The sequence below is a fragment of the Bos javanicus genome, chromosome 1 (assembly GCF_032452875.1).
Source record: "Bos javanicus breed banteng chromosome 1, ARS-OSU_banteng_1.0, whole genome shotgun sequence".
In the NCBI taxonomy this organism is placed as follows: domain Eukaryota; kingdom Metazoa; phylum Chordata; class Mammalia; order Artiodactyla; family Bovidae; genus Bos; species Bos javanicus.
The window spans coordinates 138,548,230-138,573,680 of NC_083868.1; the positions used below are offsets into that span (position 1 = coordinate 138,548,230).

At 42.2% G+C, this 25,451-nt stretch overlaps 1 protein-coding gene across 12 annotated transcripts in view; it reads right to left on the reverse strand.

Annotated features, from left to right (window-relative positions):
• NEK11 (NIMA related kinase 11) overlaps positions 1–25,451 on the reverse strand; it is a 278,190-nt gene that overhangs the window by 145,642 nt on the left and 107,097 nt on the right. For 11 of the 12 annotated variants that reach the window (XM_061421687.1, XM_061421640.1, XM_061421649.1 and 8 more), the window contains 4 exons: positions 22,225–22,310; positions 10,860–10,979; positions 7,799–7,892; positions 3,225–3,339 (listed from right to left, as the gene is read on the reverse strand). In XM_061421687.1, coding sequence (XP_061277671.1) covers positions 3,225–3,339; positions 7,799–7,892; positions 10,860–10,979; positions 22,225–22,310 — 415 coding nt within the window. The remainder of the gene's footprint in view (positions 1–3,224; positions 3,340–7,798; positions 7,893–10,859; positions 10,980–22,224; positions 22,311–25,451) is intronic. The other variant, XM_061421731.1, reaches the window with a different exon arrangement.

A 25,451-nucleotide genomic window follows, 5' to 3' on the forward strand; every position in this document is an offset into this window, starting at 1 on the left:
GGAGCTCAGAACTGGCTCAAGGAGTGGCTTGAAATTAAGGAAATTAAGTGGCAGCTGGTCAGGCTCTAGGTAGGCAGCCAAAGTGGACAACTGTGCAGCCTCTGCATCATAAGAGCCATGCTCTGGGTGGGGCTGGGGCCCCTGAGTTCCAGGATATTTCAGCTTTGCAAGAAATGCTACTCTGAAACTCAGCTGTTGGTTGCTAAAAATAAGGCTAGAGTGTAATAAAGTTTCTGGCAAGAATTAAAGTGCAAGAATTCATCAGTATTACATACAAGGAGTTAAATGAGGATCATTTCTTCAATGTTCCAGTCATGCTTTTTCATTTGATTATAATGGTTACTCATGACTTCTGCTAAATTAAATCTACCGTAGTCAACTAAACACATATCAGAGGTAAATAATGCATCACCCTGTCCTGTTTCTCTGCAACAAACTCCTCAATTCCAGAAGGAATTGCCTAATTCAACATCAAAGACTGATTAAACATTTGGTAAAGGAGCTTAAAAAATGATTGTGTGATTTTATTTTACATATAAAAACCAGATAAAAAATAAATAAAAACATCCTCTGGGTGCTTAAAGTTTGTAGTCAAATCTTCTAAAAGGCAGAGAATGGGAGAAATAATGAACCACTTCAGAGTTCATGAAAAAATTAAAATCTCCTGTCTCAAAATTTTACAATTAAGCTATGAGGTCACTAATCATCCTGCAGTTACTAACCAGTCATCAAGCCAAGGGCTACATGTTCATAGTCCTTCATAGTCTCCCTTTTCAATTTAATATTTAAGAAAGAACAGAAATTAGAAAATACAAATTTACAGAGAAGAAAAAATAAGGGAAATTTTATAAGCATTTTCCAAGGCATTTGGCCAAACTAAAACTACTCTGTGTTTTTGGCTCTCACAGCTTATAATGGGGACTTAAATAGTGTTTCCTTACGGCATGGACAAGGTGGGCAAAGAAGTGAATTGGCCTATTTTCAGTTTGGTTGGTAACTCAACACGGTCTGCCATAGCAGAACCTCCTGACAGAGGACAAAGCGTGAGGCACGGAGGCCGCCAGCCCAAAGAGTCCTGGCAGCATTGTGGTCTGAGCTAGCTTAGAAGTAACGCGCACTGGAAGCAGGAACTCTGGAGTCCTTGAGCACATTAATTACTGTCTTTGGTTTTTCGTTTGTGAAATGAATAATAGGTACCTTTCCTATCTGAATTCCGGAGGCTGGGCCCAGGCCTCTCACTCCTAGACCACCTGCTCAACACCCCGTCCTGGAGCTTCCTCTTTCTAGACGGTGATGGCCCTTCAGCAACACACAGGCTGTCAGAATTGGTGCTACTTGGTGGCTGTCTGGTCCTTAGTTTTATAGTCTTGAAAAGAAAGGCCCAGGGGATAGTTCTATGCTTCCAAATTTTACCTTTAGAAAATGAAAAATAATGTACTAAAGAAACACCTGCAAAGAACCTAGCTGCAAATCCATCTGATACACATATTTGTCTGCCAACAACTCCCATTACCAGGTGGCTTCCAAAACATCCTTTCGAAAGTTGGCAGATAGTACCTGAAGACTTTCAGGTCCTGGTCTCCTCACAGCTGAAGGAGGCAGGACCAGCTCTAACAGCTCCAACAGGAAGACATCAGATGCATGTTTGGGCTGAAATGACCAGCCAATCCAAGTGCCACTACCTCCATTTTTTTTTGAAAAAAGAATTCAGCTCCTGCCAAAGAGAGTTTCAGCCACAAGGATGTACCTGGAGACCTTTGACCACAAGATGTGTGAGGCTCCCATGCCCCGACCCCCATCCTAGGACCTCCGCAGCAGGCACACTAAGGCCTATGATAGAAGTCTCCGGAAGCACCTTGCAGACTGGTGCTCGCCCAGGAACCTTTCTGCACTTGGACTGAAACTTGAATCATGTCTGACATTCTCTCAACCTTTCTGGGCTCCTTCCCCAACTCTCCTGATAACATTTTGTACTTTTAGCCCCACCTCGGGGAGAAGGAAATGGAAACCCACTCCAGTACTCTTGCCTGGAAAATCCCATGGACGGAGGAGCATGGTAGGCTGCAGTCCATGGGGTCGAGAAGAGTTGGACACGACTGAGCGACTTCACTTTCACTTTTCACTTTCATGCATTGGAGAAGGAAATGGTAACCCACTCCACTGTCCTTGCCTGGAGAATCCCAGGGATGGGGGAGCCTGGTGGGCTGCTGTCTCTGGGGTTGCACAGAGTCGGACACGACTAAAGCGACTTAGCAGCAGCAGCCCCATCTTGGCACCTGCCTCTCAGAGGTCCAAACAACGTATCATTCATTCACTTGAGGGATGTTAACTGAGCACCTACAATGTTCCTGGGCTTCCCAGGTGGCACCAGCGGTAAAACTTGACTGCCAATGCAGGACACATAAGAGACGTGGGTTCAGTCCCTGGGTCAGGAAGATCCCCTGGAGGAGAGCAAGACAACCCACTCCAGTATTCTTTCCTGGAGAATTCCATGGACAGAGGAGCCTGGTGGGCTACACAGTCCATGGGGTTGCCAAGAGTTGGACATGACTGAAGTGACTATGCACGCACACACAATGGCTCTGGCACTTGTCCGTAGCCCTGGGGAGAAGGGTACAGGACTGAAAGGCCACACATTTCGAGCCCTCCCTCTCGGGGTCATGAACTACTTCCTCTCTTTGGCTTTCACCATGTGCTGAGAGCACATGACAGCCTCAGCTCATTCACTTTATTAATGGATTGCTTCATGGTTAAGGAAACTGTTGCCAGGGCTTCCCCCACTGGGCCAGCCTTTTTACTCTAAAACTCATGTTTTTTTTTTTACCATTAGGCTATGATAACCCAGTTTGGCTGACAGCTCTGAGCACTTTTCTTTTCTGGCTCCTGAGGGCCAGGAAAACCAGTTACAGAGGGAAACTGTATTTCAGAGCATTCATAGTGCTACACAGGTTAGTGGTGATGCTGTTTAACTCATACAGAAGGGGAGGTCCCTTATCCAGTGTGAATTTCTAGCTCATCCTCACCATGTCAAGAAGACAGAGAGGATAGACAAAGCCTCAGCTTCCTGCTCTCTATCACCTCAGCTCAGCTCTGGCAAACTGATAGAAGGTGGCTGCATACACCCAAAGCTTTCCCCAGAGGCCGCCAGGCCCACTGGACAGTCAGCCACACCAGCCCACCTGTCATCCAAGAGCAGCCTTCTGAACACTGATGCAAATTCGTACCATGATCTCCAAGGTCAGCTATGGTGTCCTCCACATTTGACCCAAGTGTGCAGAGATCCAGGGAAGGAATGGGCTGAGACTCAGGCAGGTTGTCTGAAGCTGGGTCATCACATTCCTTGCAAAAAGTAATGAACAATTCATGAGAAGCTGATCAGAGGAAACAGCATTACCACAAATGAAACAATATTCTTGTTTAGAAAATGATTTGGAAACAAAAGCCTACCTAATCCTCTCCCTTAAACATGGTAACATTTTCAAATCTTAGGAAGGCAGCTTGGAATGAGAGAAACAGCTTTGAATTAACTTGGCAGGTGACCCTGGGCAAAGCATGTAACCTCCCTTGGCCTGAGTGTCAGGGTCATGGTGAGGGTGAGGCAGAAGGGACGCCCAGGGCACACACGGGAGGAGGTACTGACTTGCAGCATCGGCTGCTGAGAATGGGGATCTCCTTCCGTTGTGCACCCAGGCCTCACGCTCCCTGCAGCCTAGTCCAGCCCTGCTCAGCTTCCTCATCTCAAGACCACAGGTGCTGGCTTCCATAATGTTCAAGCTCTCTTCCAGCTTTTTCTGTGATTTTATGAATTTCAATTCCCTAAAAGAAAGAGATCTAAGAGGTGACATAAGAGTTTATACTTAAAAAAAAAAATGTTAAGTTAAACTTCTCATATATATCAACAGGCATTTCAGCTAATCACTGGGTCTATATATGTGTGTGTGTGTGTTTGCCACCCAGACCTAATGATGAATTGACCTCTTTTCCAGGATAAATGGTTTTCATGGAGAACTAGTCCAAGAGCACCTTCTTATCAAAAGGAGAAAGTTCAAACTAATCCTAAATAAATAAGTAAAACACAGCTGTGCTACACTGTGATGTGGCATCTGTGGAAATACAGTCATAAATATTTTTAAGAAAAATAGTCCATTTTTTATACTGTATAATAATTGTTGCAGGAGGTGAAACAGGGGCTCCAAATTTCAAAGGATCACCAATAATGCAAAAAAACAGAGACTGTGTAAAATGTGCCTTTGTGCCTATTTCAGAAACTTTTTGAAAACAAGTATTTGAATTCTCAATTGACTTCGATTTTCTGAGGTTCTCTTTGAAGAGAACTGTTATAATGGTCTTAGAAGGAGCAGGACATGACCTGCTCTTTGATCCCCAAGACTATTTCCCATTTGCAGGCCTGACCTGCCACACTCTTCACAAAAACCTTCATACCTGCATATACCCCAGGATAAAAGAAAGACTGGGCTTAGTGTGTGCATCGTGGCATCTAGTTGTTTTAAGCTACCATCCTTTAAGAAATGGTGCCAACATGATTCCACAGTCAACTACACTTCAAGATTTCAAAGCCCAAATCCAGCAGAGCAGAAAATGCCTGCCAGAGAAAAAGGTCCCGTCAGTCAGGATCTGAAAAACAAAGCAAGCCACTCTCCTAAACGCCTAAAAGAATTTTTATAATGTTTAAGGGGTGACACAACCAGCCTCTCTCTGAACTCTGATTCTATCTCCAGCTACTGCTTTTGAAATATAATGAGGTTTGCTTCAGCTCGCCAGACAGAAGCAAGAGGACTGGAGAACAGAGCCCAGTGAGAGCAGGAAAAAATTCAACCACAAATGCGCCTTTGGGGAAAGACAGGAGTGTGTGCCTCTTATTCCTTCTCTCCTTTTAAATTATGTTTTTCTTTAGCTTCTCGCACCTGAATGATCCAATTTATTTCTCACACTATACTTCATCCTTTTCAGCTCACTGATGCTTCTCCACAAGATGTCTAGACCCTTTGGACCATCTGCAAAGTGTTCAGCTCTCTGTCCTTGGTTCTCTGAATATGTTACACCTGCCTCACTCCTGGGCTTCCCTACTGGTTCAGTCAGTAAAGAACCTGACTGAAATGCTGGAGACTGTGATGTGATCAGACTGGTCTCCACTCTGCCTGGCCTCCTCTCTCCATCCTCCTCCAGTGGGAACAAGAACCTTCGCTCAGGCTGCCTCTCCTTTTCTTCTATTCCCATTAAATGTTCTATTTTTTTCTAAAGAGATAGTAAGAAGGTCTGCTCATCACGGCTTTCCCAGATCCTCCTCCATCTGAAGCTGCTTTCAAGAACCCAATTTCTGTTCATTACTAATCAGTGTGATCCTGGCCCAGCAGCGTCAGAATCACCAGGGGGTTTGTTAGAAATGCAGTATCTCAGGCCCCACTTCAGACCAGGCAAGTCAGAATCTGCATTTCAACAAGACCAACCAGTGATTCAGGTGCGTTTTGAAGTTTGAGAAGCGCTGCTAGAAGCCATAAGAATTTGAAATAGCGCCAGCTGACTGTGGAGCTGAGCGGTCAAAGATGGTTTTCCTGAAGAGGAAGTGACATTTGAAAGAGGGAGAGTGGGATGGTACCAACGGGCCAGAGAGAAGCAGCTGATTGGCCCAAAGGAAGGTGAGATACCTGGGGTGCTGTGCAACACCATGTTCCTGTCCTCATCAACAAGCAGCTGAGGAAAGCTGCTTCTGCAAAGCTCAGGACCAAAGACGTTGAACTGAATCCTAACAACCAAAGAATGAACCACCACCGTCTCTGACCAAGACAGCCACAGCCACCTCCCTCCTGCCTCTGCTCCTTGCTGATGGATGGGGATGGAATTGGGAGAAACTAGGCAGACACTGTGGAGGTTATGAGTTGGGACTCCATAAAATCTGTGAAATCCTCACGTTCCTCATCTGAACTGAGCCAAGATCTGGAATCCCATGTTCTGTAGGATAATATAGAGTTAATAAAATCTTAAGTGACTTTATGATCCCCCAAGGGCCCTGATTTTTATAGAATGAACAGGACCTCATATAGTGCAGTTGCTTCACGCTGATAATAATCATATCAGAAATTAAAAACAACACAAAAATGATGGTTTTGAAGGCCCATGAAGAAAAGTAAAGAAGTTATCAGTCACTAAAATGTAAGATTATACTTGAAACTATGTTTTTATTTACCATATGCTAACTTCAACATGGTTAGAATAAAGTTATTTAGGCTTTATAATACAAAATATTACCACATCTGTACTTCTCAATATCCAGTCTCTGGGGGTAAAATCCCTTAGAAGCAGGGGACTCTGAGCATTCCAGGAAAAAAACCCCTCCCAACCCCCACATCTCTGAAGCCATCTTCCCTGAGAAAGGGGCTTGGGATAGAGCAGCACCAGCACCCCCATGTTGTCTGCTGAGGGGTCAACTGATAGAGACTCCTAAGGTCAGAGAAGGCTGGACCCCCATCTGCTCTAGCTTTGGGTTTTCAGAACTTGAGAGTACTCACAACCACTAAGTCATCGAGAAAGGTGACTCCTCAGTCAGAGAGCAGCAGAAAACAATGTTCCCAGGCTCTGCTTTGTCTGCAAGTGAGCTCCAGTAGGGGCTCCTGCACACCCCAGATCCAGAGCCCTCTGCTGACTGAGCTACAGTAGTAGAAAAAGTGTCTTCAGGCCTAGGGATCACCCCCACAATTTCAGGGGGTCTGGCCCATCCTGCTAAAGGAAAGACTTTCCCTCAGATGCAGGAATCGCCAATGAACAAATAACCAGAATTTGAAACAGTAAACTTCTCCCAAAAAATGACTCCTTCCCAAGTTGCTTTTACCAAAAGAGCTGCAAGGTTGGTGTTGATGTTCATTATCCAAATACAACCCTGAAGAAAAATTACGTTAAGTATCAAAGCCCACATTAAGGTCAACGAAGATATGTTTAACCATTGCTGCTGCTGCTGCTGCTGCTAAGTCGCTTCAGTCATGTCTGAGTCTGTGTGACCCCATAGACGGCAGCCCACTTGGCTCCTCTGTCCCTGGGATTCTCCAGGCAAGAATACTGGAGTGGGTTGCCATTTCCTTCTCCAATGCATGAAAGTGAAAAGTGAAAGTGAAGTCACCCATTCGTGCCCGACTCTTAGCGACCCCATGGACTGCAGCCTACCAGGCTCCTCCGTCCATGGGATTTTCCAGGCAAGAGTACTGGAGTGGGGTTGCCATTGCCTTCTCTGATGTTTAACCATTAGGGAATGGTATTTGCTATTCAGGTGCCTGGGATGCAGAGGACATGAATCTGGGGTGCATTTCATGTGAGTCTACAACCTAATTTATTATTGGATATCTAGGGTAATTTGCCAAAGGAGTTATTAACACAATGTATGATGATATGGATAGGAGACAGAAAATAAAGAGAGAAAGAATGAAAAATAAGACAAAAAGAACAATGGACTAGAGAGGTAAAGCATGGCTGAAATTCAAAATTAGATAGACACATATCTGTTCTGCAAAGTCATACCTTTAACTCAGCTGTTCATTCCATCCTGATGAAGTCACCTTTAAACAGCAGGCACTTGGTGCAGCTGCTCTGAAAAAGTGTTGTCTCTAATTTTTGGCCTACAGTTAGCACTCAAAACAAATCTCAGTACATCCTGGAATTGGGCAAAGTTGGTCTGGATGTTTTTTTTCCCCTACCTTGTCCCCCTTTCCTACCCAGTTGGCCCTACGAATCTGAAGAATCCGAGGCAAGAAAAGGTCTTTTGTAAAATTTAAAACAGAAGCGCACTCACGTGGAGCACATCCACAGTCTGCCGCTGGAAGTTCCGCGATCTCAGTTCCCGCATTCGTTTGTTGTTTTCTTCATATTTTTCTTCCACAAGCTTTCTGCATAAAGTGAACATAGGCAAAGACCTGAAATTTGCTAAGATGACATCTGTTTCATAAGAAAGTGTGATCCCTGTTTCCACAGGCAGACCAGGGTGTTGGGCAACCAGCCTGCAGTCTCTCTCTCAATGGATGAGTGTGGTGCAGCCTCAGTGGGCTCTCCTTTAAAGCATGCAGGATGCCAGCTCCTTGTTCCCCCAGGACTCAGCGTAGGAGGGCAGTGCCATCCCTGTGTGCTCTGGCCTGTGCTGACAGGGGTATGTCTCAGATGCCCGATTAAGAGCCCACCACATACCAATAACTAGGTGACAGCCATAGACACGGAAAATAGACCCACATTTTAAAGAATTTATGGAAAAGAATATGAGAGCTACTGTGAAGAGGACTTTTTCTTGGACATTTCCAGTTTCCTCTACAACAGGAATTGAATTTACTAGACCTGTTGTTAAACTGGAGGAAAGATTTGAATTTTTGTGATTACTTGTGCCCTAATCTATACTTAGATTTCTTGAAAAAATCACTGAACATCCTGTTGTCAAATTTTCTTGTCTTTAAATTGTGTGGGTACATTATAACCCTCATGACAATGAAGTCATTTTCTAGCTAACACCCATCCTTTCTTGAATCCTAGAAACAAAAATCAAAACAAACTTTATTTAACAAACTATTGCCTTTAATAACAAAAATATTAAATGTCACGAGGAAGATCAATGGCTTTTTTGCATATTAAAGAAATTTTAACCTGAGAAATAATTTGTAATGTGCAAATTATTAAATTGCTTTTTTAATCTGTTACTGTCAGACATTTAATTTTCCTTTCACCCTCAACCAATGACACGAACCATGGCACCCTGGAAATAAACGCATTCCTGAGGTGTTAGATCTGGGGCTATGAGTTGATGCAACTGTTCAAACAATATTCATGAATATATTTTCTCAACCAAATCCACACTTAGTGGTGTACTGGATTTTACATATTTGCCAGCTTAACACTGAATAATATCACATTGGTACCTTGAAAGGGCATTGTTGGAACATTTACACCATAGAATCAGCAAACAAATTATTAATAGTAGCTACTCCTCTGGCCCCCACAGACCCAGAAGCTTCATCAGCAAACTACTGCCCATGAAGCACTATGACAGAAATCTTTTCCCATATTTATTAAAGAAAACATTTGATAAGAGGAAGTGGTCTCTCAGGTTCTTACATGGTTCATCATGATAGGCACTTTAAGTACAAGGACACCTTGGATCATTTTTCAGATACAATGTTGTTGCTGTTGTTCTGTTGGGAAGTCATGTCCAACTCTTTCCGGACTGAAGTATGCCAGGCTCCCTTGTCCTTCACTGTCTCCCAGAGTTTGCCCAAATTCACGTCTGCTGAGTCAGTGATGTGATCTAACCATCTCATCCTCTGCTGCCGTCTTCTCTTTCTGCCATCAGTCTTTCCCAGCATCAGAGTCAGCTCTTTGCATCAGGTGGCCAAAGTATTGGAGCTTCAGCTTCAGCATAAGTCTTTCCAATGAATATTCAGGGTTGATTTCCTTTAGGATTGACTAGTTTGGTCTCCTTGCAGTCAAAGGGACTCTCAAGAGTCCTCTCCAGCACCACAATGCAAGAGCCTCAGTTCTTCAGTGCTCAGCCTTCGTTATGGTCCAACTCTCACATCCGTATGTGATTACTAGAAAAACCATCGCTTTGACTATATGGACCTTTGGCAACAAACTGATGTCTCTGCTTTTTAATATTCTAAGTTTGTTCTAGCTTTCCTTCCAAGGAACAAACTTCTTTGAATTTCATGGCTTCAGTCACCATCTGCAGTGATTTTGAAACCCAAGAAAATAAAATCTGTCACTGCTTCCACTTTTTCCCATCTATTTGCCATGAAGTGATTGGACCAGATGCCATGATATTATTTCTTTAACGTTGAGTTTTAAATCAGCTTTTTCACTCTCCTCTTTTCCCCTCATTAAGAGGTCAGATACATTAACAAGGTCATAAAATGGACAGATTTTATTTTCAGGCCTTTTTGTCTCTTTAGTTCTTGGTTGGGGCTTCTAAGCTTCAAAAAAAGGCAGAGGAAGAAAGAACAAAAATCGGTCAATTGGGCTACTTACCAGCTGAAAAATCAGTTTTTGAGAAATTGGGAGTCTGGGGTTCCTTGGAAGAACGCTTTCATGTGTAAACTCTGAAGACTAGTGATCTCATACAAGCAGCACTGCCCCCAGACTGCGAAGGGCTTCACTTCGCAGAACAGAGCTGCTTCCAGTCTTCTCTCTCAGTTCAGTTGCTCAGTCATGTCCCACTTTTTGCGACCCCATGGACTGCAGCATGCCAGGCTTCCCTGTCCATCACCAACTCCTGGAGACTCCTCAAACTCATGTCCATTGAGTTGGTGATGCCATCCAACCATCTCATCCTCTGTCATCCCCTTCTCCTCCTGCCTTCAATCTTTCCCAGCATCAGGGTCTTTTCCAAGGAGTAAGTTCTTCACATCAGGTGGTCAAAGTATTGGAGTTTCAGCATCAATCTTCAGTCTTGTCTCTACAGACAACAATTTTCTGCAGATACATTCTTCTCCCTAGAGAGCAGCCAGTACTCCAAGCAGAGGGGGTTTAGCAAACACTTGGGGAGTATGGACAGAATAGTGAGGCCGCCTTATCACCCCTCAAAGGGCTATGTAAAGAAGGTATCAGCAAAAATGAGGCTTTGTCTGGAGGTTGTCTCTGTATTTTCATTCCTAATAACCTCCCTGATAGTCCATCGTTCTTTTCACATAAGACTGAAAGCTTGATATTAATACTGTCTGACATCTAATCACCATATTTTGAGCGAATGAGTGAAAGAAAAAATTAATAAATATATAAGAATGTACATTTTAATCTTCTTTTGTGGTTTCTGCTTTTATTTAGCACATTCTTTTAGAGTCCCGAGAGGCAGCCTTCACTAAGGGAAGGTCACTTACTTCAGCTTCCTGGCCTCCTCATCAGCTGCCTGGACCTTCCTCACCCGCATCCTCTCTCTTGGTGTCATCTTCTGCACCTCAGACAGTGCCCGCAGGGTCTGCAGGTGAATCTTTTTTTGCCTGTAAGAATAAAGATTCCCATATGCAACCCATCCCAAACATGCTCAGAAAAATTAAACAAGTATTTTACAGAAGTATCATTACACTACTGAGAAGGGAAAAAGATCTCAAGACTTGCCAAGCAAAAACTAATAAACCCTGGGTAGGTAATTAGCCAAGCAGTACTGTGGTTAATTGGCAATATTTTTAAAATTAGATTTCTGTTTAAAAGCAAAATTTGTACTTTGCAAATTTCTGCTCATTTCACTGCCTATGACTGATTTTCATAGTGTAAGATAAATTAGGATCTTGACTATTAAGGAGTAAATAACAATATGGATAGGACACAAATTTAGAATTAGGCAGACAGGGTTGGAATCCCATCTCTCCCATTCATTAGCTCTGCATCCTTGAGCAAGTTACTGAACCTTTCTGAACCTCAGTTTTCTCATCTATTAAGTGAAGTCGCTCAGTCGTGTCTGACTCTTTGTGACCCTAAGGACTGTAGCCCACCACGCTCCTCCATCCATGGGATTTTCCAGGCAAGAGTACTGGAGTGGGTTGCCATTGTCTTCTCCAGGGGATCTTCCCAACCCAGGGATCGAACCTGGATCTCCTGCATTGTAGGCAGACACTTTACCATCTGAGCCACCAACGGGCTATCATGAGTATTACATGAGATAATGTATATAAAGTGCCTGACACATAAAAGAATCCCCAAATGGTGCTATTAGAATGTGCATGCTCAGTTGCATTCAACTCTTTGCAACCCCATGGACTGTAGCCTGCCAGGCTCCTCTGTCCATGGGATTTTCCAGGCAAAAATACTGAAGTGGGTTGCCATTTCCTCCTCCAGGAGATCTTCCCAACCCAGGGATCATACCTGTGTTTCCTGCAGCTTCTGCATTGGCAGGCAGATTCTTTACCACTGAGCCACCTGGGAAGCCCCAGTACCATAATAGCTAAATGTTATTGAATATGCCCTGTCTTCTAGGCTTCACACAGTAGATATTTTTTAATATTTTATTAATTGGAAGAAAATTGCTTTACAATGCTGTGTTGGGTTCTGCCATACAGCAATGCAAATCAGTCATAATTATATATATAATTATATATTATATATAATTATTAATATAGTTATATATTATAATTATTAATTATAATAATATATATAATTATATATATATAATTATGACTGATTATACATATATATCTCCTCCCTCATAAGCTTCCCTCCCTTCCCCCATCCCACCTCTCTAAGTAATCACAGAGTGATAGACTGGGCATCCTATGTTATACAGTGGCAGCTTCCCACTAGCTGTTTATTTTACACATGATAGTGTTGTATATATGTCAGTGTGACTTTCTCAATTTGTCCCACCCTCTTTCCCTTGCTGTGTCCACAACTCCATTCCCTCTGTTTGTGTCTCCTCTCCTTCCCTGCAAATAGGTTCATCAATACAATTTTTCCAGATTCCATATATATGTGCTAATATACAATATTTGTTTTTCTCTTTCTGACTTACTTCACTCTACATAACAAGTTCTAGGTTCATCCACCTCACTAGAACAGACTCAAATTCCTTCTTTTTATGGCTGAGTAATATATATATGTACCACAACTTTATCCATTCATCTGTCAATAGACATCTAACTTGCTTCCATGTCCTGGCTATTGTAAATAGTGCTGCAATGAACGTTGTGGTACATGTATCTTTTTGAATTGTGGTTTTCTCAGGGTATATGCTCAGTAGTGGGGCTGCTGCATCACATGGCAGATTTAGTCCTGTTTTTTGTTTTTTTTTTAAAGAACCTTCACACTGTTCTCCATAATGGCTGTAGCAGTTTACATTCCTTCCAACAGTGTAAGAGGGTTCCCTTTTCTCCACAAACTTCCCAGCATTTGTTGTTCGATGATGGCCATTCTGGTTGGTGTGAGGTGATACTTCATTGTGATTTTGATTTGCATTTCTCTAATAATGAGTGATGTTGAGCATCTTTTCATGTGTTTATTGGCCATCTTTATGTCTCCTTTGGAAAAAATCTGTTTAGGTCTTCTCATTTTTGTATTGCGTTGTTTGTTTTTCTGATTTTGAGCTGTATGAACTACTTATACTTTTTGGAAATTAATTCTTTGTCAGCTGTTTCATTTGCAACTACTTTCTCCTCTTCTGAGGGTTGTCTTTTCATCTTGTTTATTGTTTCCTTTGCCATGCAAACTCTTTTAAGTCTAATTGGGTTCCACTTGCTTATTTTTGTTTTTATTTTCATTACTCAAGGAGGTGAGTGAGAGATCTTGCTGCAATTTATGTCAAAGAGTGTTTCGACACGATGGTTTCTTCTAAGAGCCTATGTTTCTTCTTAGAGCCTATAATTTCTAAAAAAACTATGCTTCTTTTAAGAGCCTATGTTTTCTTCTAAGAGCTTTATAGTTTCTGGGCTTACATTTAAGTCTTTAATCCATTTTGAGTTTATTTTTGTGTATTATGTTAGGAAGTATTCTAATTTATGTGTAGCTATCCAGTTTTCCCAACACCATTTTTTGACGAGGCTGTCTTTTCTCCATTGTATATTCTTGCCTTCTTTGTCAAGGATAACATGTCCATATGTGTGAGGCTTTATCTCTGCAATTTCTGTCTTGTTCCATTGTTTTTCATTTCTGTTTTTGCACCAGTACCATACTATACTGATGACTGTGGCTTTGCAGTATAGTCTGAAGTCAGGAAGGTTGACTCCTCTAGCTCCATTTTTCTTTCTCAAGAATTGCTTTGGCTATTTGGAGTCTTTTCTGTTCCCATACAAACTATAATATTTTTTTATTCTAGATCTGTGGAAAATGCCCTTGGTAATTTGATAGAAATTGCATTGAATCTGTAGATGGCTTTGGGTACTATAGTTATTTTCATAATATTGATTCTTCCAATCCAAGAACATCGTATATCTTTCCATTGCATCATCATTGATTTTGTTCATCAGTGTCTTACAATTTTCTGCAAACAGGTCTTTTGTCTCTACAGGTAGGCTTATTTCTAGGCATTTTATTTGAATGCAAGGGATTTCTTTGTATTAATTTTGTACCCTGCAACTTTACTAAATTCACTGACTAGCTCTAGTAATTTTTTGGTGGCATCTTTAGGATTTTCTATGTATAGCATCATGTCATCTGCAAACAGTGAGAGTTTTATTTCTTCTTTTCCAATCTGGATTCCTTTTATTTCTTTTTCTTCTCTGATTGCTGTGGCTAGGACTTCCAAAACTATATTTAAAAACAGTGAGAAGTGTGGCATCCATGTCTTTTTCCTGATCTAGAGGAAATGCTTTCAATTTTTCACCATTGAGAATAACGTTTGGTGTGGGTTTGATGTATATGGCCCTTATTATGCTGAAGTAAGTTCCTTCTATGCCAATTTTCTGGAGAGTTTTTTTTTTTTTTTTCTTTATCATTAAGGTGTGTTGAATTTTGTCTAAAGCTTTCTCAGCATCTATTGAGATGATCATATGGTTTTTATCTTTCAATTTGTTAATATGGTGTATCACATTGATTGATTTGTGTGTATTGAATCCTTGCATCTCTGAGATAAAACCCACTTGATCATGGTGTATGAATACTTTCAAAGTGTTGTTGGATTCTGTTTGCTAGAACTTGGTTGAGGATTTTGCATCTATATTCATCAGAGATTTTGGCTGGTGATTTCCTTTTTTGTGTGACATCTATGTCTGATTTTGGTATCAGGGTGATGGTGGCCTTGTAGAATGAGTTTGGGAGTTTTCCTCCCTCAGCAATTTTTTGAAAGAGTTTGAGCAGGATATGTGTTAGCTCTTCTCTAAACATTTGATAAAATTTGCCTTCAAGCCATCTGGCCCAGGAATTTTGTTTGTTAGAAGATTTTTAATCAGAGTTTCGATTTCAGTGCTTATGATTGGTCTGTTCATATTTTCTATTTCTTCTTGGTTCAGTCTTGGAAGGTTATACTTCTCTCAGAATTTGTCCATTTCTTCCAGGATGTCCATTTTATTGGCATATAGCTGCTCATAGTAGGCTCTTAGGATCCTTTGTGTTTCTGTGTTTTCCATTGTAAACTCTTTTTCATTTCTTATTTTATTGATTTGAATCTTCTCCCCCTTTTACTGGTGATTCTGGCTAATGGTTTGTCAATTTTGTTTATCTTTGGAATGAACCAGCTTTTAGTTTTATTGATCTTTGCTATTATTTTCTTCATTCCTTTTTCATTTATTTCTGCTCTTGTTGTTGTTGTTCACTCAGTCACGTCTGACTCTTTGTGACTCCAGGGACTGCAGCATGCCAGGATTCCCTGTCCTTCACTGTCTCCCAGAGTTTGCTCAAACTCATGTCCATTGAGTCCAAGATGCCCCCTTCTCCTGCCCTCTATCTTTCCCTGCCCTTAATATGTCTGCTCTGATCTTTATGATTTCTTTCCCTCTACTAAATTTGGGGGGTTTTTCTTCTTTTTCTTGTTGCTTTAGGTGTAAGGCCAGGTTGTTTATTTGATGTTTTTCTTGTTTTCTGATGTAGGCTTGTACTGCTACCAACCTCCCTCATAGCACTGCTTTTACTACATCCCATAAGTTTTGAGTTGCTCTGTTCTTATTGTCGTTTGTTTCTAGGTATCTTTAAAATTTCCTCTTTGATTTCTTCAGTGACCTCTTGGTTATTTAGAAGTGCACTGTTTAGCCTCCATGTGTTGGTGTTTTTACATTCCCCCCGCCCCCGCCCCGTAATTGATATGTAATCTTATAGCATTGTGGTTAGAAAAAATGCCTGATATAGTATTAGTTTTCTTAAATTTACCAAGGCTTGATTTGTAAAGAAATAAGAAGAAATAATTTACCCCAGAGAATGTTCAAGATAAAAAACATATTCTACTGCTTTTGGATGGAATGTCCTATATCAGTTAGGTCTACTGGTCCAATGTGTTATTTAAGGCTTGTGTTTCCTTATTAATTTTCTGTTTTGATAATCTGTCCATTGGTGTTAGTGGAGTGTTAAAGTCCCCCACTATTATTGTGTTACTGATTATTCCTTCTTTTATAATTGCTACCATTTGCCTTATGTATTGATGTGCTCCTATGTTGGGTGCATATATATTTATAATTGTTATAATTTCTTTTTGGATTGATCTCTTGGTCCCTTTATTATTATGTAGTGTCCTTCTTTGTCTCTTCTTTGTCTCTTTCTTTTGATTTCCATTTGCATGGAATATCTTTTTCCAGCCCCTCACTTTCAGTGATGTATGTGTCCCTAGGTTTGAAATTGTCTCTTGTAGACAGCATATATAGGGGTCTTGTTTTTGTATACATCCAGCCAGTCTGCATCATTTGGTTGGAGCATTTAATCCATTTACAATGTAAATGAATTAATTATTGATATATATGATCCTATTACCATTTACTGTATTGTTTTGAGGGTTGTTTTTTTTTTTTCTTGGTAGGCCTTTTCTTTCTCTTGTGTTTCCCATCAAGAGAATTTCCTTTAGCATTTGTTGTAAAGCTGGTTTGGTGGTGCTGAATTATCTTGACTTTTGCTTATCTGTAAAGCTTTTGATTTCTCCATCAAATCTAAATGAGATTCTTGTTATGTAGAGAAATATTGGCTGAAGGTTTTTTCCTTTCATCACTTTAAGTATATCCTGCCACTCCCTTCTGGCCTGTAGAGTTTCTGCTTAAAGATCAGCTGTTACCCTTAAGGAGATTCCCTTGTATGTCATTTGTTGCTTTTCTCTTGCTGTTTTTAAATATTTCTTTGTGTTTAATTTTTGTTATTTTGATTAATATGTGTCTTGGCATGTTTCTCTTTGGGCTTATCCTATATGGGACTCTCTGAGCTTCTTGTACTTGGGTGGCTATTTCCTTTCCCATGTTAGGGAAATTTTCAACTATGATCTGCTCAAATATTTTCTCATACCCTTTCTTTAATCTTCCTCTTCTGGGACCCCTTAATTCGAATGTTGGCACACTTAATGTTTTCCCAGAGGTCTCTGAGACTGTCCTCATTTTTTTTTCATTCTTTTTTCTTTATTCTACTCTGCTTCAGTTATTTCCACCATTCTTTCAGTTCACTTATCCACTCTTCTGCCTCAGTTATTCTGCTATTGGTTCCCTCTAGAATTTTTTATTTCAGTCATTATGGTGCTCATCGTTGATTGTCAGGCCACTGCCCACACTTTCCTGGGAGCCTGTACAGTCTGGCATTGCCAAGGAACCCATGAATTGGGGCCAGTTCCCCTGGAAGAACGCATGACCTGCCTCAAGCTGTAGCAAATCCCTGCAGGCCTCTGCCACTACAGGCACTCCCCACACATCCCGGCTGTGTCTGCTGTACCTCTCCTATTCCCCAGCCTGATTAAGCAAGGGAGCCCTGAGCTTTATTTCTCCTTTGTTTCTTATAGGTCCCCATGTCTTCTCAGTCCGTGCCTCCATTTTAGTTCTGGGATTTGGGATCACCTTTACTGCCGTTGTTCTGAGTCCTTTTCCGGGCAGACAGCCTATTTCCTCTTCATTTGTTTGGCCTTTTTCATTTTTAGCATCCTCCCTCAGCTGCCGCATATTTCTCTTTTAATTTTGTTTAGTTCACTGTGTTTGAAGTCTTCTTCCCTCAGGCTGCAAGGCTGTTGTTCCTCTTACTTCCGCCTCCACTGGGTGGGGGCAGACCAGTGCCTTGTGAAGGTCTCCTGTTGGCAGGGGGACTGGTGCCTGTGTTCTGGTAGGTGGAGCTGGATCCTGTCTCTCTGAAGGGCAATTCCATGTCCAGTGGCATGTTTTGGGGAGTCTGTGAGCTCAGTATGCCTTTGGGCAGCCTGTCTGTGAACGGGTAGTGTTGTGCTCTTGTTTTGCTAGTTGTATGGTGTGATCATCTGGCATTGGAGCTTGCTGGTCTTCGTGTGGAGTCAGGTCTTAGCATTGAGATGGACAGCTTTGGGAGAGCTCTTATTGATTAATATTCCATGGGGTCAGGAGTTTGCTGTTGTCCAATGTTCCAGACTCAGTCTTTCACCTTGGAAATTCAGGGTCAAACCCTGGCTGGAGCACAAAGACTCCACAAGCCACATAGCACAGAAGAGAAAAAGAAAGAAAGAAATAGAATAAATATCAAGCAAACATACAAACAAACCAAAAGAATGGATGGACAAAACCCCACGACAAATGGTAAAAGCAACACTAAACATACAGGAACACACAATGAAACTCACACAAAGAAAAAAGAAGAAAGGATAAAAAGAGGAACCAACAAAGAAGAGGCAATCAAACCAATAAACAAACATACAAATGAAAACAAACACTAAAAAACTAGAGTAGCAAAAATACAAAACCAAAAACACAGGGGAAAATACAATATAATGAAAAACTACTGTAGAAAAAGGGAAAAATACAATAAAATAATTTTTTTTAAAAAAAGCATTAAAAAAGGAAAAAGTAAAAACAAAAAATTAAAGCACTTATAGAAAAAAAGAACAACAACGGAATGAAATGAAAAAATAAAAAAGAGAGAGTGGTAGTAAGAAGAATATTTTCCTATGGCCTTACTTGTCCTTGCCACATAGTGAGCTCCAGCCAATCTACATACTCAGAAAGTCCTCTAATATTTCTAGGAAGGGCTCTGGACCTGCTGGCACTGTGGAGTCAGCTCAGACTCGGATCTGGTCTTACTCCAGCTTGTACTTGCTTCCAAAGTCCACAATTGCCCCCAAAGTCCACAGCCTCAAGCTAATTGCGGGGATTTAACCTGCTACACCTGCAGCTACAGAGGTGAATTCCCTTCCTCTTCTTTGGTCACACAGCTCCTCGTGTTCAGCATTGGTTTTGGCCCCACCTCTGTTTGTAGGCCACATTCCATTGTTTGTTCCCAGCCCAGACAGTGAAAGTCGCTCAGTCATGTCCGACTCTTTGTGACCCCATAGACTGTACAGTCCATGCAATTCTCAAGGCCAGAAGACTGGAGTGGGTAGCCCGTTCCCTTCTCCAGCGGATTTTCCCAACCCAGGGGTCAAATCCATGTTTCTTGCATTGCAGGCAGATTCTTTACCAGCTCAGCCACCAGGGAAGCAAATGCAGCAGCTGCGTAGGGCTCATTGTTCAGTCGGGCTGGGGAGCAGCAGAGGTACAGCAGACACAGCTGGGATATGTGAGGAGTGTCTGTGGTAGCAGAGGCCTGCAGGGATTTGCTACAGCCTGAGGCAAGTAATATGCTTTCCCAGGGAAGTTGGCCCCAGCTTGTGGGTCCCTCGGTAGTGCCAGACTACACAGGCTCCCAGTAAGGTATGGGCAGTAACCTGCCTGCTCACAGCTTGATGGCAGTTGCAGCAGCCTTCACACCCACTCCTAGGGTCACAGATTGCAGCAGTGGCCCATCCTGCCTCTGGCACTTATAAAGGTGGTGTCCTGCCATCTGCAAGCGTTCAGAGTTAGAAAGTCCCTTGTCTCTCTGGCTGGCCCAGGCTTTCCCCTGGACTCCCTCAACTGTGGGCGGAGGAGCCTGGTAGGCTGCAGTCCACGGGGTTGCTAAGAGTTGGACACGATTGAGTGACTTGACTTTCACTTTTCACTTTTATGCATTGGAGAAGGAAATGGCAACACACTCCAGTGTTCTTGCCTGGAGAATCCCAGGGACGGGGGAGCCTGGTTGGCTGCCGTCTATGGGGTCGCACAGAGTTGGACATGACTGAAGAGACTTAGCAGCAGCAGCAGTCTATCTTCATGGCAGTTAAACCTGTCCTCTTCCTGGGGCCTGACTCCAAAGACTGAGCCTCAGCACCCAGCCCCGACTCACCATGGCAGGCATGCAAACAAGCATCTCAGGCTGGGAAGTGCTGGTCAGCACTGATCCCTGTACTGAATTCTCTCTGCTTTGCCTTCTGCTCACCTGTTGCTATGCTCCCCCCTCTGAGGCTCTGAAGCTGCCCCAATTTCCCTCCATGAGGGGGTTTCCAAGTGTGTGGAAACTTTTCCTCCTTTATAGATCCCTCCCTGAAGCACAGGTGCTGTCCTGATCCCCTGTCCTGATCCCTCTGGCTCTTTTTTTTTTTTTTTTCTGATTTCTTTTGCCCTAGCCTGTTACATGGAGATTAGCTTAGAGGTCTTCTGCCAGTGTTCAGTAGATGCTCTGTAGGAGCTGTTCCACATACAGACGTATTTTTTATTTATTTATGGGGAGGAAGATGATCTCCACGTCTCACTCCTCTGCCATCTTGAAAGCCCCCCCTCCCCAGTAGGTATTTTCATGGCATAGTGATTAATTGTGTGGTTAAGAACATTCACTGGGTTCATATCCTAGCTCTCAAAGTGAAAGTGAAAGTCACTCAGTCGTGTCTGATTCTTTGCAACCCCATGGAATATATAGTTCATGGAATTCTCCAGGCTAGAATACTGGAGTGGGTAGCCTTTCCCTTCTCCAGAGGATCTTCCCAACCCAGGGATAGAACCCAGGTCTCCCGCATTGCAGGCGGATTCTTTACCATCTGAGCCACCAGGTAAGCCCAAGAACACTAGAGTGGGTAGCCTATCCCTTCTCCAGCAGATCTTCCCAACCCAAGAATTGAACCAGGGTTTCCTGCATTAGGCTACATGCTATATGCCTTTAGACAAGTTACTTAAGCTCTCTATGATCATTTAAATAATACTAATTATAGTACCTATTTTATACGGTCACTTTGAGGTTAAATGAGCTAATTCAGGCAAAGAGCTTATAACAGAGCAAAGCATACGGTCATTAACTCTGAAAATGTTAGCCAATATTATTCAAGAGCCTCTTTCTTCAGTTAAAGTAATATGCATATGTTAAATGTACTGAAAGGTCTGCGGCCACATTCTTAATGGCATTTGGCTTGATTATAGCCCAATAATGGAATGCCTTTTGCACTCAACTCCCTCCTGAAGAAACACTATGAGGAAATTTTAATGATTGCTAGGCAGTTCTCATTTTTCTGGAATATAGTTTGGACCAGAACCTCCAGGGGCCATGCAGTTTTCAGGAATACATATGCCCTTAGTCTTTGTAAGACCAAAAAGAACCCTCAAAACAGAGTCATATATCTTGAAAATAACAGTGACAATTTGAAATCAATATCTCATAATGTGAAAGACCACCCAAAGAATTGAATCCGAGCACACGAAAATTGTAAGGACAGGCAAACTGTTTCACAATTACAGTGCAAATTGATAGCTCAAGTAAGTCCATTATTTTAAAGATAAGGTATCTACTATTGTCACGTATCCTGTTAACAAAATAAAATGAGAAGTTCCAAGCACTCTTGAAAAATTAGGTAGTAACCCAAGAAAACTAGGTTACAGGAGCATGCCTAAAGATATATCTCTTAAGGTACAGGGTATTTTGACTGGAAACCATGCATTAAAAAATGACTGAATACCTTTGGTGGCCCAGTTCCCTCAGTTTGAATGTGGATATGGAAGACAAACACAGCACAGTTGACAAACCACCGGACTGGGAGATAGAGAAGCATATTTGTGTAATTTGGCCTTGAAGATCAAGCTGTTAATGGCTAAAGTTCTTACTTCACAGCCTTGCACAGCTCTGGGAGGGACTGTCACTCTCATTGGGTCCTCACAAAATTAAATACAGTTCCGTGAGCAAAATTATAGATTTGGTCTCATCAGTGGTGCCCTCTGGAGTTGTGCAGTAACAGCCTGCACAGCTGCACATGGCTATTCTGACATAAAATAGTATTCTAGGCTCTTGTAAGTTATGGCATAGGAACTCTGAATCAGGCAGGAGAGAGAAATATGAAACACACATTCTCTAGTTCTTATGTACATCTCAAGAAAGTAAATTCTGGCTTATTCAATCATTCCAAGACTCCACAATGTCAACTTTTCAATAGATACTCTGCCAGTTCCTGTTAAATAAACAATATGTGATAGCCATTTATGCTTAATCTGAATGTTCATAAGCATAAATGTCACTAAATGCTTGAAAGATAAATTTCTTTATATACTTACAGTGCAACTGCAGAGCTACCCTGCAGATCTGTAAGCTTTGTAGCTTTGTAGAGGTTTAAACTTTTATGGTTTGTAGAGATTTGTAGAGGTTTAACCTTTTATGGTTTCAATTTGCTACCACCTCGGGCAAAGGGATTTGAAACATCAAGTTACTGAAGCTCCTTAATTTCTTGGCAAGACTTAAGTGAATTCTAGGATACTCCATGCAGTCAGCTTATCACTAATAGATTTTTTAAGATAAATGCATTTAACATTTATACTCAATGGGCTTTTTTAAAATAAAGCAATTACTTACACAGCATTAATTATATAAGTTGCCTCCTCCTGACTATTCAAATTCCTGTCTTCCAGGGCCATTTCTGAATATCGACACATCAGGTCCTGAAAAAAGAACAGTCATATCATGCCTTAAAGAATCCTCTTCAGGGATGAAGAGGCATAAAATGACCAGGGGCCTTTTCTGATGTGTGATACTATTGACCGTGTCTGGGGCTTGAAATCAAACCCACCAGTAACATTTTTCCTTCTGTAAAGGGTTTAAAACATTACACAGCAGCTCCTGTGGGGTCAGGCCCCTGCCCACCTCTCTAACCTCATATTGCTCTTCCTGCTCTCTCACTTCCAGTCACAAAGACACAGATAGGCCTTTTCTCAGCTCCAAGAACACACAGCTTTCTCCCACCTCAGGGCTGTTAGCGGACAATGTCTTCACTCCCAGTGAAACCAAGCAGAAACTCATGGGGCTCCTGGGCAAGAAAGTCTTTCTGTGTCACCTGTTTCTCTCTTTACAGGGAATAGACTCAGCCTCCATGACCTTCCCTGATTCCCAAGGGCAGGTTCAAATAGCTGTAGATCAGGGAAGGGAGGGGATGCAGAGACAAGGGAGGAGTAGGCAAAACACAACAGTGCAGCCTTGGGGCGGAGCCCTGGTTCCCCCTCGAGGGACGCGTATAACAGTATCTCTGAGCTCTTCTGTAGAACTAAAACCCTGAATACAAGGAAGATGTTAACTACTTGAGGAAGCATTCCTCATTCCACAGAGGTCACAGTTTGATAATCTCAGGGACCACAGAAGCTCATCAGGAGATCACTTGAGATCAGACTAAAGGAGTGAAGGCCCTGCACACACCCTGACCCTTATCAGTAACCCCACCCTTGAGCCATTGCTATAAAGTGAAAAGTGAAAGTGAAGTCGCTCAGTCTGACTCTTTGCCACCCGATGGACTGTAGCCTACCAGGCTCCTCTAACCATGGGATTTTCCAGGCAAGAATACTGGACTGGGTTGCTATTTCCTTCTCCAGGAGATCTTCCCAACCCAGGAATTGAACCCCGGTCTTCCGCATTGTAGGCAGACGCTTTACTGTCTGAGCCACCAGGACCCCTGGGTTGGAACACACAGTTTTGAGGGCATGAGCCCACTGTGTCCCCCTTTGTCTGACAAAGCAATAAAGCTATTCTTTTCTACCTCACCCCAAACTCTTGTCTCCAACATTTGACTCAGAACTGGTGCACAGAGGCTAAGTTTCAGCATCACCAGGGCCAGGACTAGGGTCAGAGGGCACTCGCCTCTCAGGTGCAAATTTAAGGAGTACAAGAAACTCAGTAACTAAGATAAATAATATTTTAATACAATAACATTTTTTTAATTAATGACAAAAAGCCTTGGAGAATACAATATCAAACCCAGTCCTGAACTTGCACCATTCCACCTCACTTTCTTTTCAAGCTGACCTTAGGTCTACTTGCCAGCAAAACCAATTTACTGACACCAGATTGTGGTGCAGCAAAGTACAGTGTTTATTGCAGGGTGCCAAGAAAGGAGAATGGGCACCTAATATTCAAAAGACCCAAAATCCCTGATAGCTTTCAGGGAAGGGTTGTTTTTTTCCCCAAACTTTAAATGTGTGTGTTGGCGTACAGCCGACTCACAATGTTGTGGTAGAGTCAGGTGAACAGTGAAGGGACTCAGCAGTACACGTACATGTATCCATTCTCCCCAAACCCTCCCTCCATCCACTCTGGCACAGAACTTTGAGGAGAGTTCCATGTGCTAAACAATAGGTCCTTGTTGGTTATCCGTTTTGAATATAGCAGTGTGTACATGACATTAGGGAAGGTTTTTTAAAGGCAATGTTTGGGGCGAGGGTTGCAGCTCAGAGACTTCCTTAGGACTGGTAGATGGTGAGGTGACAGGTAGGGTGGTGTTTTGGAAATCTTAATCATCAACCAGTCTGAGGTCTACGTACTGGTGGTCATCATATAGTCACCACCTGGGTAGGGGGTCTTAGATTCTGCAGAACAACTCAAAGGTATGCAACAGATCATTATATATATCCCTTGGGGGGAGACCTAGGACTCATGGAACTATTATTTAGGCTATCTTACTTTTCTTGCTTGACTGCTTTTCTTTTGTTTCTGCATTCCCTCATTTCTCTAATTAGTTATTGTTTGAGTCTTCATTTTGGAACTAAGGCGAGAGCTAGGAGACTAAAAAGGCCTTTTTCTACAGTGACAGTGGCCATGGAGGGACTTTCATCTCTGGGAAAGCTCTGCAGTGTCCTGCTTCATTTTAGCTTCACCTTAATCCTAGCCTTGTTGAATCCTGTCTTTGAACTTTCAGTACTTTGATACTATGGATTTTTTATTAGCATCACTTTGGATTTTTTTTAACATTGCATTACAACACAGTTTATCTTGATTACCGAGTTTTGGGCATCCTCTTTAATTTTGCACCAGGGCAAATGCCTCACTTGTCTCACCCTATTCCCAGGGAATCCATTGGATACCTTGTAAATTGTTTGTTTGTCAGCTCACATACCCTTCATTGTGGTTTTGATCACAATAACCAGCCTCTTCTCAGAAGTCTGCCCTCAGACAAGAGGACAGCTATGTTCAGGGAGAGCTACAAGCAGCAGGGAGCTCCTACCACCTCCTCTTCCTGTCATGCCTCATCTCACATCTTTAGGGGTTCCTCCTCCAGGGAATATCACCAAAGTCAGAGCTTTGTAGCACCCACTCCATGTGATCCCAACATTCTCACTCAGGCTTCTGTACAGCTGGCTGCTTCTCATTGTCTCACTGATGTTGCAACGTCAACCTGCTCCTTCTCTGACCAACAAAGCCCTTCCTTTACTGTATTTCACAGCATCCTGTTTTCTTTCTTCGTAGTGCTTCTGATAGTTTACAATTATTTTATTTACTTGCTTACTTTTACTCGGTTATTGGATCCTCTTACTAGCAGTCAAGCTTCAAAGGACAGAAGCCATATCTATGCCTGTCATTTAACCAACCTCCCCCCAGCCCTGGAATGTCAGCACAATCCCGGGTGCTCCACTAACAACTGCACATCAAGTCAGCATCCCTGCTTCCTGTGGACTGAGAACTGGATACTGATGAAAAGGTGTGCCCATTTGTGAAGGTGAATGACTGCTTTATGGGTCCACTTAAAATTATTCATAAAATTAAAGGAAATCTCCCTGAGGGATTTGGATTATAAAAGCCTATAAAATCTAAAACAAACA